This window comes from Chenopodium album, chromosome 13 (assembly GCF_948465745.1).
Source record: "Chenopodium album chromosome 13, dcCheAlbu1.1, whole genome shotgun sequence".
NCBI classification, from domain to species: domain Eukaryota; kingdom Viridiplantae; phylum Streptophyta; class Magnoliopsida; order Caryophyllales; family Amaranthaceae; genus Chenopodium; species Chenopodium album.
The window spans coordinates 37585115-37603186 of NC_137846.1; the positions used below are offsets into that span (position 1 = coordinate 37585115).

Consider the following 18072-nt stretch of genomic DNA (forward strand, 5'->3'; position numbering starts at 1 on the left):
GACGAGGAAATTACGTGAATGACGAGACCGGCCTCCATTGCCGGAGATTTGCTATGTAGCACGTGATGTGCTTTCGATTTCCTGTTTTTTCTCTGGCTAGAAAACTTGTCATCTTTAATCTGATTAATCCTAAGATTAAGGGGATAGGCTCCAAAAAAGAAGAGATAGCAAGCCGGAAGGACGACGGGAGATGGCCTGGCCCGGTCGCCCTACGCGACTAGCGCGGAACTTGAATGCATAGTTTTCTTTCCTCCCTCATGTTGGGTTAAGGGCTTAGTTGAACCCAATTTCTTCACGAAGGACGCGACCCCCACCCACGGGGGGAGTATTTTCTACGGTAGCGCCATGAATAGCGCATAGTAGAGCGGCGCCCAGGTGCTGGAGAGGAAAGATGGGAAGAGGAGGAACCCGACTTACCACTAGAAAAATTCTACCATCTTACCCAAAAACGACTCGGAGCCCAAAGAAAGTAAAATCCAATTGGTCATAAACGACATCAACCATAGATTTCGGAATAGTTTCCGCAAAAAAAGCTGGGCACCTCACCTAGTGGTTTGCATGTGGCTGAAAAAACAGGAAGTAAGCCGGTACAACATATGGTTGAAACGCATTATGCGCTACACCTCATGTGGATCTAGCTTTCAACAGCGGCAACGAAGTCAGGTGGTGGTCCATCGGCGCCTCTTTCTGATCCTCGCTATAGGAATTCTGGCAGGCGATCGTGTTTTTCACAGGATTTCTCGTTACTCTGTAGGAAATAACGTATGTAAGTCAAGCACTATCTTCATTCTATCTTTTAGTCTAGTTGGTAGCAATCTAACACAAAATGATAATGAGAATAGATATATAATACAGACAACCACACAATACTATAAGGATTCAAGTTTAAATTGTATGCCCATCTTCAATCTATTCCAAGGAGTCTCTTCCTTATTTCATGAACATATTCATAGATTTTGAGCTCATTCGGTACATACTATCCCTCTCCATGCATATCTTAGCCCATGCATTAAGTGTTGGACATTCAGCTGATATGTCCAATTTAGTGAACATCCCATAGGTGCAAATATAATTATAATTTGGAATTAGTGCGACGTCCAAGTATCCAAAATTGTTTCCGCCAAAATAAGGCTCGTCTGCAAGCTCTTCTTCGAACAACTTGAGAAACTTTATGAAGCCCTTCTTTTCATTATGCTCAATTTCTTCTTTTTGAGTCCATATCTTGCTAACAAAGGTGCTAAACTGGATGTCACAAATTTGAGAGAGACTATCATTATTAGAAACAATAAAAAGATGATTGAAGATATAATGAAACAAGTAGCTAGCTAAGACATATAATTGGAAAAAATTTGATCATATAAATTTTGAAACCATCAGTTAATGTGTAACTATATTTATGGTTTCAACCCTCTAATATTATGTATCACATATATAACAAAATTTTAAATAAAAAATTTCCTCTAATCTGTTACTCGTTATAATAAAAAAACTTTGGCTAAATATTAACTGCCTCTGTTTATATTTGAAAACTACTATGGGGTATTATTTTGTTTTTTGTATGTTACAAGATCATACACGATTATTTTTTAAGAATATAAAAACCGTTGAAGTACGTAATAAATTTCATTTCTAAAAGTCTCTTTAAAGTTTCTAATGGTTAACAAAAGTAAACAAAGGTGGTACTCCGTATCTAAAACGTACTCTATGTTACTCCTTATTGATTTTTCATGTACTAAGACAATACAACATTAAACCAAATGAACAATAAAAGTTAGTTAAAGTTAAGTAGAAAAACGTACATTAAACCAAATGAACAATAAAAGTTAGTTAAAATTAATAAGTAGAAAAACGTTAAGAAACCTTCAAGGAATTATTATTATAATAATACTTAACTAGTGATTATCTACTTATTTAATCATACGTAAGGTGGCAATCAATATTTATACAACGATTTGTACATGATTAAGAGATTAGAAATACCGTATTATCGAAATAATCAGCCAAAAACCGAGCTCGAGCCCTCTCATAAGGATCAGCAGGCAACAAGTTACAAGACTTGTCATTCCAAACTTCATCAATGTACTCCAAAATTACAAGTGACTCGCAAACCGGTTTTCCATCATGTATTAAAACCGGAACTTGCTTATGAACCGGGTTCATCTCTAAAAGAAGTGAACTTTTGGCATGCAAATTTTCATATTGGGATACATAATTTGTTATGCCTTTTTCATGTAGTGCAATACTGACCCTCAAGGCGAATGGGCTAGCCCACTGATCCAGCAGCACCAGCTCGTCTGGCATGGTTATTAGTATTTGTGGACTGTCTAAGTATTAAGGAAACAATATAATATAATCCCGTCTTCCTTTGTTTCTGGAAGTTCGACTTAATTTTCAAGCAGAAGTGTAATTTTGGAGGGTTGGTCTCGATCTGATTAAATGCTTTTTGTTGTTGGATTTGCATTTGGTAGATGGCTCTATTAATTTCTAAGTCAAAAAGACAAAGATTAAATTTATGTTTCATGAGATGGATTGTACATTAAATGCATACTCAATTAAGAATTTGATTTGTGATGTCACTGCTTTCGTTTGATGTGTGTTGACGAAGTTTTTTTTTGTTTTTGTTTTCATTTTTAATGGGGATATTATAATTATATCCTTTGCTTATATTGGATAGTTTACAAGAATAAATAAAATACTCATATTAGCTAATTAAATACTCCCCCCATTCCAAAATAATTGATATATTTGACTTTTTTTTATCAACTTTGACCATCTTTTTTTGCTGCTATATAAAATAAAATGTTAATAAATCATTTGTTGTTGGATTTATCTTAATGAATATTATTAAAAAATTAATTTATTAAAATTTTATTTTATATACGAAATAATAGCAATAAAAGATTGTCAAAATTGATTGTCCCAATTATTATGGGACGGAAGGAGTATGATACTCCCACCGTTTTTAAGTGAGAAACTAGTTTCTCACATATTTTTAGGAGAAATACATAAGGTATGAAGGATAGATTTGGTGAAGAATATATACTCCGTATTAAACAGGGTGTTTTTATGAGTGCGTGATTGGCCATACCATGTGGCCGCTTTTATAAAACAAATAAACCACTACAACATTGATCGAGTAACGAACACCTGTAACTGAATATAAAACTGACCGAGTAACCCCTATATATAACACTAACAAAGTAACCCTTATTTTGGCTAGCCACATATAAAAATTGGTGTAAATTAAATGTAGTAGTTGGGATAACATAGAAATATGATTAAAAATTGTACTCCATTCAAGGTTTTTTTTTTATTTAAAAAAAATATTATCTTTATTTATACATATTAAATACAAATTATGACCAGAAAGGAGTTGCTTAAAAAAAAGGAAAAAAAATAATAATGGAGTTTTAGAGAAAATCCAAATTGATCTCGGTGATAAACTTGCATTGGACTGCTTATGATATGGCAAAAGTGTAATACACTTGCCTTGTGTTCCGCGAAAAGACAATAAACAATTATTTTCGACCTCCTTTTTCAACTCATGTGGTCCCCTGATGTGGAAAGGTATGAGACGGAAAATAGAAGCGTTGACGGCTACTCCAAGGGAGTTAACTAAAACACTGGAAAAAAAAAGAAGAAGAAAGGACGAAGAAGGGTTCATGGCCAATTCTTCTTCCTCCATTTTTCTCACCTCCATTAGAAGACCTTTAATGAAGAAATTGAAAAGCAAGAACAACTTCAATGGAGAAGGAAGACAAAGTTTTCCCTTAAGGGTTAACCATGTCCTATAATTTCTCTAATTATCCTAGGGTTTTTCGTTGAATTCGGTGGCAAATCCGCCGGAAATTCGCCACTGAAAAAGTTAAAGAGGGTGAAGAAGATAGGGGACATCACAGTTATGTCAAGCATTCAAGCATGGAGCCATAGAGAATTGGAGTTGACCCAGTAATGGAGTAATAATATAAGGAGGATGAATCGCTGACGATAAGGTTACACTACACCCAAGATTCGCAATTCAACCCATTAATTTAGAGAAGAAACACAAAATTTTAGCCGAATTCAAGAAGAAACATTCAAATTTTCGCTCGATAGAGTAAGAAAAAAATGCTTGTGAATTGAAGAAGAACCAGTAAAATTGAAGAAGAAGAAATGTGTCCTGAATTCGATGTTGTTGGGTTTGGGTAGGTGACAGCAGCTAACCATGGTTAGTTATTTGGACTCGACGACAATATATATAACAGCATAAATCCGTCTATATTATTTTGACGGCTTTGCCCTTACTTTTACACGTGAAATGACGACTTTGCCTTGAGATAAACAACGCAGGTTTCTCTTCGAGATTAACCCGGGCTGGCTCGGAGTTTTAGGTGATTGAATTGTATTTGTTAAAATATAGTTTGTGTAAGTTCGATTTGTTACGAAATTAAAAATTGTAAAAAAGAATCAATGCTATCTATTTGAAGATTCAAAATTGGATGGAGTATCAGCCTTACTAAAAAGGATCCAAGATGGTATTGGAAGCAAGTTTTTGGAGTTAAGGATAGAATGAAGAGTGCCATAGCCAGGGTTGTGCAAGATCAGTAAAGTGTACATATAAATTAAGGAGGCCTCATCCTCCAAGTTTTTTCAAAAAAAAAATATTTTATGGGAAATGAAGATTTTGTGTATGATAAAATTGTAAAATGTATAAACTTTGTGATAAAAACCGGATTGTTAGGTATAGTGCCAAATAAATTACGATATGGATTCAGAGGTTGTGGGGGGGGGGGGGGGGGGGGGGGGGAGAGGCTGAGGGTTTTTTAGGGTGGGGGTTTTTTTTTTAAGGTTTTCGAGGGGGGAGGGGGATCCGAGAAGGTTTAAAGGGGAGGTGAACGGAGGTGCGTCAGGGGGTGGGGGGAGAGGGCTAGTTGGTTCGGTGGTGGGGTTAGGGTAGAAGGGTGGTAGTAGTATGATGGTGTGATAGTGGCTAAGGAAAGGGAATGGAAAACATAGTAGGGGGTGGGGAATCAATTTGGAATAGTTTAGAGGAATGAAGATGATAAAATGTAATACCCTCAAATTTTCTATTTTATGTTTTGGGGACAAAACTTGTTTTAAGGAGGGTAGATTGTAATACCCTAAATGTTTCTATTTTAAGTTTCGGGAGCAAAACTTATTTTAAGGAGGGTAGATTGTAATACCCGAATATTTTACGATTTATTAACTAACTTTCCTAATCTCACATTTTTATTTTAGAATTCGGAAAGTTTTAAAACCCTATTTTATTTAAATAGGACTCTTTTATTAACACCTATAAATATTAATAACCCTAATTATTTTAATTGTTTTACTACATTTACTTCTTTCGTCGTTTGCTCGTCACTTTCTTCTTTTTTTTTGTTGCTTGCTCGTCACTTTTGCTTTTGGAACAATAACAACCTTGATTTCTTATCAAGCAATACCTCAACCTATATTGATTATCATCATGATTTATGATTTCACCCAAACTTTTATCATCAAGCCTTTTATTATTCATATTCTTGATACAAATTTCACAAGTGATCTGTTGACCGTGAGTTTCGAGTGGCGTGCAACATGATTGATTTAATTAATTTTCTCATCATTCCCTCACTGCATAATTTGTGTGCGATCATCAACTAGTGTTTAAAGATATAAAGTTATTTTGGTTTCCGCTGCTAAGTTAATTGGTTTATTTAGCCTTACCGTTTGTATACGTATAAATATTTAGCTGCTAAATATTTAATTGGTTTATTTAGCTGCTAAGTTATTTTGCGTGCAATCTATCTCTACGGTATTTGTATACGTATAAATATAGTATTTATTTAGAGGAAGGTTATGAGTTAATTTTGTAACACCCCGACTTAACTAACTGAAAATAAACAAGAATTAAAGGAAAAATAAACAACCTTTAAATAAAAATGCGGAAGCATACACTTAAAGCAGAGGTATTACTGCCACACTCGACAACCTGTCAAGTATTAAGACTTACAAAATCCCAAATGTACCACTCAATAAATCTAGGTGAGCTATTTATATAACTTTACAAACTCGTTATAGCATACTAATCGTAACACTTGAGCTCTCTTAGCTACAATCACTTGATTAACCTGCTTAGACAAACTTGACTGCTCACCATTAAGGATAAATTCCAAAATAGATCGTCGCAGGGCCAGCATAAGAAAAAGACATGGCCGCAAACACAAGTAGCATAAAAAAAAAACAACACACACGAGCAAACGACGAAAGAAGTAAATGCAGTAAAAACAATTAAAATAATTAGGGTTATTAATATTTATAGGTGTTAATAAAAGAGTCTTATTTAAATAAAATAGGGTTTTAAAACTTTCCAAATTCTAAAATAAAAATATGATATTAGGAAAGTTATTTAATAAATCATAAAATATTCGGGTATTACAATCTACCCTCCTTAAAATAAGTTTTGTCCCCGAAACTTAAAATAGAAAATTTTAGGGTATTACAATCTACCCTCCTTAAAACAAGTTTTGTCTTCAAAACTTAAAGTAGAAAAATAAAATACTTTATATAGTACACAAAAATAAATTTGTACAAAACTTTACTTTATAAAACATACATAGATAGAGTACTAAAATATTAGGGGTATTACATAAAAAGAATAGCAATAAGGGCAGTTGATTTCCTTACCCTTTGATGAATACCGCCAACAAAACGGTCTTATAACACTCTACAATTTTATTGAATAAATACGTCTGGATATCTCATGAGTGGAATAAGATTGGTATGTATGGTAAGTGATGGGACGGAGAACGGTAGGTCGTTGGTCTACCACCCCACCCTATCAAACAAAATTTGTAGCTTAACTAACCCCTATTTAGCGTAGTGGCAAGTCAAGGTCGAACCCAAGGGAATGGATATCAAGTGCACGAAGTCTAGATCAAGCTATTTCGGAATCAAGAAGGGGTTTGAGGTAGAACTAAGGCTAACTAGGTATGCAAACTTGTATTAAATCAATCTAAGACACTAGGGCAATGGATCCACATGCAATCATAATGGAAACGGTAATTTGGGAGGTCAAACCGACTAAGTCAAGCGATATGAAGGAAAACCATCATGTATCCAAAAGAGCATACTAAGGTGGTTCACCTAGAGGTCTAACTAGCGTCAACTACGCTAAACACTACCTAGGGAACGTCACAAAGCACCTCAATCGTGAAATTGCAAGTCTACTAATCAATGGTCCGTATCATAGCAAGCTTACAATGCAATCTAGTGTATTAATCAAAGATGGCCAAACCTCAATTAATCACACACATGCACATGAAAAATCAACCAAGTTTAATCATATCATCAACTCCATCAATTATCCCCAAATTACACTATTCCATCACTCATACATGCTTCACCATCTCCCTAGCTAGGAAACTACTCACTAGCCATAGAAATGGAGATCAAAACTACAACAATCATCAATTCCATCATCAACATACTTGAATTCAAAGATTAAACCAACAATCAATCAAAATCAATCAAAATTCAATCAAAATCCAAATCAATTATCAACAATATGAAAAACTAATCACTACAAGAAAAGGGCCGTTTTGCGACGGAAATAATTCGTCGCAAACTGGCAAAATTCCGTCGCAAAGTGACTTTGCGACGGATTTCCGTCACAGGCATGGCGTCGCTCGAACTTTCGTAGCAAACAGTCCTTTTGTGACGGAATATCCGTCGCAAAACGAATTGCGACGGATTTTGCGACGGAAAGGTAGTTGTAGCTGAAAACAACATTTGCGACGAAAATTCCGTAGCAAGAGGAGTCATTTTGCGACGGAATATTCCGTCACAAATTTTGCGACGGAATGTATTTCCGTCGCAAAATGGATTCTTTTGCGACGGAATAGTCCGTCACAAATTTTGCGACGGAATGTAATTCCGTCGCAAAATCAAGTTTTTTGCGACGGAAATTTCCGTCGCAAAGTTATTGTAATTTTAATTTTTTTTTTTTTTGTATTTTGTTTTTTTTTCCTGGAACCTGTATTCCTGCAATCCTGTTTAATTTTTTTGTATTTTGTTTTGTTTTCCTGGAACCTGTATTCATGCAATCTTGTTTAATAAAATACGTGCATTTAAAATAATTTCAGTCAAAAAGTCCACGCCCTAACATAATTCAAATATATACAACACGTAGCCGTAACTACCAAGTACGGTACATGATATAATTTTTTAAACTACAATGTCATCCATATACAAAAATCGAAAAATGACACCTAACTAAACACAAGCTGGCTGTCCTTGGCCTGCACCACCACCACCACCACCACCCGGGTCGTTCCTGGGGTCTCGAATCTGAGGCTGAATCGTAGAACAAGTGAAAGGAGTGGTCAATCCTGTAAATCTACTGGCTAACTCCTCTAAGAACTCCTTGTTCTTCCTCTCGATTTCAGCCATCCGTTCTGCCACTCGAGCCTCCACTCGAGCATCGAGCTGTTCCGCCACACGGCTATCGATCTGGCTCTCAATTGCTTCCACCCTCTCATTCAACTCCTTGTGGAAGTTTTCCTGCATTTGAGTTATGACCGACGGTACGTATTGGCTGGAAGAACCCGATCCTCGTCCCCTAGATGTGCCGTAGTACAAGTCAGCACCAACACCAAGACCTCTAACACGACCCTTCTTATTACGACCACCAGCCGCCTCAAAGAAAATTTCATTTTCAGACAGTTGGGAACCCTGGGTTCTTGATTCCTCCTGTCTGTGTTGGTACGCCTCCTGTAACAAACAAAGGATATACAATGCAGAAATAAAAATAAAGAATGAGAACCAATAGTTTGAGGCTTGATATAGTTCATAAGTGGCAATATAGGTTCACTAGGTCCTAAAACTAGGAAAATTGGGTGAAAATGGGGCGTTTTTGGTTCTAACTTGTCTATTTCTCACATTTGTTATCTAATGAACCTATTTTTGACCTTAATACACCTAACTAACATAGTTACTTGAGTTTGAGGCTTGAAATTGTTTATAAGTGGCAATATAGGTTCACTAGGTCCTAAAACTAGAAAAAATGGGCGAAAATGGGGCGTTTTTGGTTCTAACTTGCCTATTTCTCACATTTGTTATCAAATGAGCTTATTTTTGACCATAATACACCTAAATAACATAGTTACTTGAGTTCGAGGCTTGAAATAGTTCATAAGTGGCAATATAGGTTCACTAGGTCCTAAAACTAGGAAAATTGGGTGAAAATGGGGCGTTTTTGGTTCTAACTTGCCTATTTCTCACATTTGTTATCTAATGAACCTATTTTTGTGACCTTAATACACCTAACTAACATAGTTACTTGAGTTTGAGGCTTGAAATTGTTTATAAGTGGCAATATAGGTTCACTAGGTCCTAAAACTAGAAAAAATGGGCGAAAATGGGGCGTTTTTGGTTCTAACTTGCCTATTTCTCACATTTGTTATCAAATGAGCTTATTTTTGACCATAATACACCTACCTAACATAGTTACTTGAGTTCGAGGCTTGAAATAGTTCATAAGTGGCAATATAGGAAACAAGTGGCTTGAAAATGGGCGAAAACTAGTTATTACCTACATGAGGTTTTAGATGACATATATCCAGGGGTCCTTATCACTCCAACCTAACCCATCCTTGGACATCTTATCTCACTAGTGAATGTATGCCTAGTGATGAAACACATATAATTAACACACAATTACCCACATTCAAATAAACATACATACACTAACATGTATTTTTAAATTAACATATATTTTAAACTAATCTAACATATATTTTAAACTAATCTAACATATATTTTAAACTAAACTAACATACATTATAAACTAACTAACATATATTTTAAACTAAAATAACATACATTATAAACTAATCTAACATGTATTTTAAACTAAACTAACATACATTAAACTAATTCTAACATTGCAATATATCTTAAAAATTAAACTAATTCTAACATTGCAATATAAATTAAACTACACTACACTAAACACAAGTAATTAAATAATAAAATTTAGTTACAAATTAAATTAAAAAACATAATTAGAAAAAGTTAGGGTTTACATTAAAATTAAATTGAAAACAAAAACAAAGGGGGATAGTGGAATACTCACCGGGATTTGAGGGTGTTGTGGCGGAAATCCGGCTGCCGGAAGGAGGGTGGTGTGGTGGCTGCACACCGCCGGCGAACGGAGGGGCGTGAGTGGGCTTGAACGGAGGGGGTGGCGTGGGTGGGCGTGAGTGCGCGTGAGTGGGAGTGAACGGAAGGGGTGGGCGTTAGTAGGTGTGAGTGGCCGGATTCCGGTCGTTCCGGTGGCGACAGCGGCGGTGAAGTGGCCGGATTTTCTTTCTCTCTCTACGCTTTCCTCTATCTCTCTCTACGCTTTCCTCTTTCTGTTCTTCGTTTTCTTTTTCTCTCTCCTTCAGCGAAACTTCAGTTTTTTTTAAAAAAATTTAAAAACTTTTTGCGACGGAATTTCCGTCGCAGAATCCGTCGCAAAATGTTTTTTTTTTATTTTTTTTTTAATATTGTTTTGCGACGATTATTTCCGTCGCAAACAAACTTTTGCGAGGGAATAAATTCCGTCGCAAACTTTGCGACGGAAATTCCGTCGCAAAAGTTTGTTTCCGTCGCAAAGTTGCGACGGAATTTATTCCCTCGCAAATTAACCCTTTTTGCGACGGAATTGTAGTCCGTTGCAAGGTTTCCGTCGCAAAATGACCTATTTCTTGTAGTGAATGAAATCAACTAAAATCAAACTTGTATTGAAATCAAGAAGAAGATCCTTACAAAACTTTAATCCAAAGATCAAATACAATGAGGAATCCTTGAGCAATCACCAAAAATCATGAGCTTCTCTCTCTAGTTCTTGAGTTTCTCTCTCTAAAATTCTCCCCAAAAACTAACTATCAAATTCCATCTTAACTAAAACTTTCCTTCTCAAAAATAGGTAGAAATAACTATATATACAAAGGAGAGGTCGGCAATGACGCCCAAAAATAGACCCTCGTAAGTGCGGGCGCTCGAAGGAGTGTACCCAGGAATGTGCGCCCGCACAAACCTGATGTGCGGCCGCACACGACAGATGTGCGGCCGCACACTCCTTGAGTGCGCCCGCACATAGCTGCAGCTTCCTCCTTTCTTCCTTGCCCTTGTTCACGAGGTGCACGCATCCTAGATGATGATGATGGAGGACAAGGTAGGCAGCAACTTCCTTGAATTTCTTGAAGGAAATGAGCCATGAGGAAGGCATAAACAAGACTTTGAAGCATGCTCCTTGAACCTCTCATTGACTTGAAACTTCTTGCACAAGCTTTAGGCATGAAAATCAATGGAAAACTATAGAAAGGAAGCCCGGGAATTCTTGGACAATCAATTACCACCTACAAGCAAAAGATAAAAAGCAAGTAAAAGAGAAAAATAACAAGTAAACTAGAAAAAGACATGAAAAAGAGAAACTAACTACAAAAAGCATAAAATGAAGAAAACAAGAATAAAACTAAGGAAAACTAAAGAAAAGAGAGATAAAATGAAATAAAAATCATCCAAAAAGGAACCAAATGAGTGCCAAAAATGTCACACATCAGTAAGGTTAAGTATTGACGCATAGCTGCTAATTACTTGGCAAGTAAATAGCAGCTAAAAAAAAAGAATAGTGATTTTTTTTTCTTTTAATGGTACAAATATTGTACCACTGTTTCCTATAATGGCTATAAATATTACTACTAAAACAACTTATACTTTGGTACTATAAATATATGTATAATAGTACATAAAAAATACAACTGTAAGTATAATAGTACATTAAAATATACCACTTTAGCAATAAAAACTCACAAAAATTAAGTGAATTTACCAATTAGCCGTCCAATACGCAACCCAAACAAATAGCAGCTATGCACCTAGTTACACTCGGTATGTATCTTTTAATTAGTTAGATGTGTCATTTGACGTGACAATAAAGATGAGAAGGGAGTATTGAGGCTTTACTCATCCCGTGTCAGTTGACATTGGCCTCAGTGCAATGTTTAATTTTTGTAAGGAAAATTTGTTAATTACTACCTCTAAAATGGAGGCTTTGTGAATTACTACCCCTAAAAAAAAAAGTTTTTAATTACTACCCCTAAAACTGATTAATTCAAGTAATTGCTACCCTTTTTCCTAATCAGCCCCTAATTATGCGATTTAAGCTCTTAATGATATCATTATCCGACTAATTTTGAATTAGTTACTTTTAAATCTTAATTAACTAATTTAACCCTAGACCACCTCCACACCACCATTGCACCACCACCGGCCACCCTCCACCCACTACTAAACCTCTACCACCATTGCACCACTCTTCTTTCTCTTCATTCATCCCTAATTTGTAAACCCTAACCCTAATCTCCCATCTCTCTCCTCCAAATTCATTGCAACACATTCAATTTCAAACATCTTCATTTATCTTCCAATTCTTTCATAGATTGCTCAATTGCGATTTTCAATCATGTTGTGTGCTCAATCGAAACCCTAGATTTTTAATTTGGGCGTTTAAGGGTTTTGATTGGTGGTTAAGGGGAGGAACAGAGTGGAGACGACAGGTGGTGGGGCGAATCATGTTCGCCGGCTCCGTGAGGAGGTTTTGGCATCGGTCGGTGGGGAGGGAGAGTTATTTGGCGCACGGTTTAGTGGTAGTACTCGTTGGCGCGCGGTGGCTGAGGTGGGGAGCAGGGTGGTGGAGGTGGTGCAGTGGTGGTTTAGAGGTGGTGTTAGGGTTTATTTAATTAATCATGGTTTAAAAACAACTAATTATAATTTTGCTGGATAATGATATCATTAAGAGTTTAAATTGCCTAATTAGGGGCTGATTAGGGAAAAGGGTAGCAATCACTTGAATTAATCAGTTTTAGGGGTAGTAATTAAAAACATTTTTTTAGGGGTAGTAATTTACAAAGCCTCTGTTTTTGAGGTAGTAATTAATAAATTTTCCTTTTTGTAATAATATATACTCCCTTCGTTTAAAACATGCTCTAATTTTCTTTTGCGACCTATTTTATTACTTGTTTTATTACATTTTTTTTTAATATATTATACCATTTTCCTCTCCACTTGTGGTCCCCGCATATCATATCTTAATATTGTTTATATTTTCTCACCTCCCTCTTATACTCACTCTTGCTTTTTTAGATTTTTAAAAAATACGTTTTCATCCAATCCCACTTTCATCATAAAATAATTTTATACCTTATACTATTTTCTTAAAACTTCATATCCGAATAAATGAAATAAGTAATAAAATACTGAGAAAATAACTATTAGCAGTAAAAGGTGTTGGCCTGGTTACAAATTAAACCTAAACTTTCCAAAAAAAAAAAAAAAAAAATTGATACAGCTTATATCTAAACCATAAGATGAAGACTCAGCTTATTTATTTTACAACTACTACAACTGCTTTCGAACACTCGTCATAAAAAAAAAAAAAAAAAAAAAAAAAAAAAAAAAAAAATAATAATAATAATAATAATAATAATAATAATAATAATAATAATAAAGCGTTTGAAAGATTGAAAATATGAGCTTAAATCATTATATAATACAAACCACTTACCATTACATACAATATTAATAAAAATGATGCTTGTATGGCCCTCCTCAATCTTTTCCAAGTCTCTTCTTTATATCAATAATATATTCATAGATTTTGAGTTCATTTGGTAAATACTTTTTGACACTGTCCTTCTCCGTACACCTCCATACACCTCTTAGCCCATGCAATAAGTGTAGGACACTCAGCTGAAATGTTCAATTTAGTGAATTTCTCATAGGAGTAAAACAAGCTATGATTTGGAACTAATGCCACGTCCAAATATCCAAAATTGTTGCCTCCAAATAAGGTTTGTCCCCAAGCTCATCTTCAAACAACTTTAAGAAATTTATGAAATCCTTCTTTTCTTCCTTCTGAATTTCGTCTTTTTGGGTCTATATCTTACTAATAAAGGTGATAAATTGGATCGGATATCACAAATTTAAGACAAACTAGCGTTAGAATAAAGAAATAAAAAAGGATCTATCAAATCAAATTATAAATCAGAGTAGATAAACAAAATCACGATAAACTAAACATAGCCTAATTGAATGCAAATAATGGATCAAGTGGCTAGGAAATAACTTATACAAATTCTTGTGCACTTGAAGGTAGATTACTCAATGAAAGAATGAAACACAGGAAATTTTTTTTTTTCTTAATTCATTACTACCATTACCTCTTAAACTTTGTAAAAACTAGACAAATTTGGTCTTATAAATTGTGGAATCAGCCTAAAATATTTATCCAATCAAAGTAGGGCCCTGTTTTATTGAACTACATCAATCTGAATTGAAATTAACTAATGTAACTAACTTATTTGGACTGAATGGAGCTAAAAGAACATAACTGAATCGAACTAATCTGAAATGTATTGAACCAAATTTTACTAGCTAATCGTATTAATGTTGCAATATTAAGTGAACAGAGGAAGTATATGATTTTACTACCTAATCATATTCGGGAAAATAAGTTTTGGACACTCAGTTGAAATGTTCAATTGAACCGAATTTTACAGTATCTAATCATATTCAGAAAAATATGGTAATATTGCAATATTTGTAAAATTTCCTCAAGGAAATATATGATTATGACATACATACATGAAAAGGGAGTATATGGTTATATAATTGAACTGAAAAGTTGCAATAATAAGGGGACAAAGGAAGTATATGATTGTGTAATCGGAAAAAATATCAAAGTGCATATAAGAAAACAAAACAAAAATATATATGAAATGATACAGGGAAAATTTAATACCGTTTTATCAAAATAATCAACCCAAAACCGAGCTTGAGCCCTATCAATAGGATTAGCAGGAACAAACTTGGAAAGTTCTCCTTCCAAATCTCATCAATGTACTCTATAACTATGAGTGACTCGCAAACCGGTTTTCCATTGTGTATTAAAACAGAAACTTTCGTGTGAACCGGGTTCATCACTAAGAGAAGTGAGCTTTGGGCATGCAAATTTTCATATAGGGATTTATAGTTTGTTATACCTTTTTCTTGTAGTGCAATATTAACCCTCACGGCATAAGGACTAGCCCAGTGATCTAGCAGCACCAACTCATCTGTCATGATTTACTCCTTTGGTTCTTGAAAATTTGACTCACTTTCTAAATAGAAAGTATGGAGTGTAATTTTGTGGGGCTATTTTGGATCTGATTGAATAATGAATTTTAATTAGTTTTGGATTTATATAATATAGAGGACTCCAATTTCTATGTGTTGGACTTAATGATTTTGATGATGACACAACCTCACTGACTTACAGACTAATAAGAGCTTGATTTTTTAAGTGTGTGATCAGATGCAATGACTAGGAGAATTAAGTGTCGTGCAAAGATACCATGAGGAACAGGAAAGCCAGAAATAGAGCTATCCAAAAAGAAGAGTTCCTTTGGAGGAACTGGTGCTTCAGAAATGGAGACTTAAGAAGAGAAGGTTCCCCTCAGGGAACAAAAGCTTCAGAGCAGAAGCTTCACCAGAGAAGAGAAGTTCCCCTTGAGGAACAAAAGCCTCGGAGTAGAAGCTTCATCAGAGGACATGAAGACTAAATATATTTTTATATTTTAGGATTTATGTAAGTATAAGATTAAGTTACACTCGAAAAATCTGTGTGGAATTGGTTTAAAAAGATAATATTGTGCTAGCATATTTTTAGGAAAGTAGTTAAGTTTAAAACGTTTATCTTTTTCTTAACTAAAAAATTTTATTTTATTTCTGATTTTTGAAAATATCTTTTGGAAATAAAATCTTCCATGTTTTCCAAAAACTTGCGGCCTAATCCCCATGATCTCTTTCATATCATGGTCAAAGCACATTAAGGAGTTCATGCTTCCTTGAAATTAGGAACATGTTCATCTTAGTGGGTTGGAGTAATGACGTAATGGATTTACTGCACAAAGGAGTTTTTCCTAAACAAATTTGATCTTTAAATAGTCTTTGAAATCAGTTGGAAAAACTCACCCTTACTCACATAAGTTTTCAAGCTTTAATTCGAGTTAAGTGTCAATTCCACATAAGTGATATAGAGTGTTCTTATGTTCTTATACTAGAGTTATTTATCTTTCGAGTTGTAATTTGGGGGATGGGGAAGTTTGAGTGAACTTTTGTATGTGAGAAAGAGAAGTGAGAAAGAGAAGAGAAAGAAAAGAAAAAGAGAAGAGAGATAGAGAAGAGAAAGAGAAGAGAAGAGTAACAAGTTGAGTGACTTGTTCCTCGGGGTTTCAAGTTCGTTGAGGAACTTGAAGTTTGAGTCTTTAGTTATTAATAGGACCATTTGCCCTATTCTAGTGAAGATTCTTTTCCCAAAATCCCAAGTGGTCGTGGTTTTTCTCCTTGTTAGGGCCAAGGAGTTTTCCACGTAAAAATCTCTCTTGCATCTTTTAGTTCCTTCAGTTTATCTTTCTGTTCCTTTAGCTTACTTGGTTTTAATTCCGCAAAAAGTTTGGCTAAACTCTCATACTACAATTCAACCCCCCCTTCTTGTAGTATTCATTGAAACAACAATTGGTATCAGAGCCTAACTTCTAGGAAAATCAGGAAACCTTGAAGAAGAAAGGTCTTGGAGAAAATGAATACTCATGAAAAGCTCAGGGAAGGATACTCAACTCAGAGGCCTCCTATGTTCAACGGCAAGTTCTATACCTACTGGAAGAACCGCATGGAAATCTTTATCAAGGCGGAGAACTACCAAGTCTGGAGGGTCATCGAGGTTGGTGATTTTGAAGTCACCAATACAAACGCTCAAAATGAGGTAATCCCTAAGCCTATGTCTGAATTTGAGAAAGAGGATTTTGATAAAATGGAAATCAATGATATGGCTGTGAAATTGCTCCATTGTGGACTTGGACCTCACGAACACAATTGTGTTATGGGGTGCAAGAACGCTAAGAAAATCTGGGATTTATTGCAGATTACTCATGAAGGAACTAATGAGGTTAAACTCTCAAAAATCGATCTGCTTATGTCAAAGTATGAAAGATTTGAGATGCAACCTAAGGAAACTGTCCAAGAGATGCTAACCCGTGTTACTAACATCATAAATGAGTTGGTTTCCCTTGGTAGACAGATTCCTACAGATGAGCAAGTTAGGAAGGTTCTTAGAAGTCTTCCGCAAGATGAGAGATGGAGAGCTAAGGTGACATCCCCTCAGGAAACTAAGGACTTTACCAAGTTCAACATTGAACAACTAGCAGGTTCTCTCATGAATCATGAGCTTCACCTTGGAGTCAACAACGAATCCATGAGGAACAAGGTATTGGCTCTTAAGGCTGATGAGGAGGAAGACTCAGAGGTAGACGTGGATGAGGCTGCCCTAATTGTGCGAAGATTCAAGAAGATGTTCAAGAAAGGCCGCACCTCAAGGAACTTCGGGAAAAAGACCTCAAATCCAAAACCTGACTACAGCTGCCACAAGTGTGGATCCCCAGATCACTTTATCTGAGACTGTCCCCTCTGGGAAAATGATAAAGGAAAAGGAAAGGCCAAGGAACAAGGAAGAGAAAAATTCAGCAAAGCAAACTACCAAAAGTCAGACATGAGGAAGGCCATGATAGCAGCCTAGGGAGACTCAGACAGTGAAGAAGAAGAGGATGACCAACCAGAAGAGGAGACAGCTAATCTTTTTCTGATGGCTAAATCAGATGATGAAAAGGCCTACCTTGAGGAACTCCAGAAAGAGGTATTTCTTGATCCTAAACAGCTTAAAACTCTCTCTAAAGATGTCCTAATAGATAAATGTCTAGAAGAAGAAGAATTCTTTAGAGATACTTGTGTGAAACTGAACAAATGTGAAAAAGCTCTTAAGGTTTGTAAAGAACATGGTGCTTGGTTGGAAACAGCCTATGCAAAGTCTCAAAGCAAATTAAAAGAGCTTGATTTTAAATATAAACACATAACAGAGATAGCTGATGGAATCAAGAATGAAAGTATTCTTCTGAATGTTGAATTAACTCAGTATAAGCTCATGAATTCTGATATCAGTTCTAGAAGTTCCTC

At 35.4% G+C, this 18072-nt stretch overlaps 1 protein-coding gene across 1 annotated transcript; it reads right to left on the reverse strand.

Annotated features, from left to right (window-relative positions):
- Positions 1–930: 930 nt before the first annotated feature.
- LOC145576610 (putative glutathione S-transferase) lies at positions 931–2301 on the reverse strand. Its single transcript, XM_081634337.1, has 2 exons — positions 1981–2301; positions 931–1242 (listed from the first exon to the last, which is right to left on the reverse strand). Exons 1-2 carry the CDS (start codon positions 2299–2301, stop codon positions 931–933), a joined length of 633 nt encoding a protein of 210 aa, XP_081490463.1.
- Positions 2302–18072: the final 15771 nt, after the last annotated feature.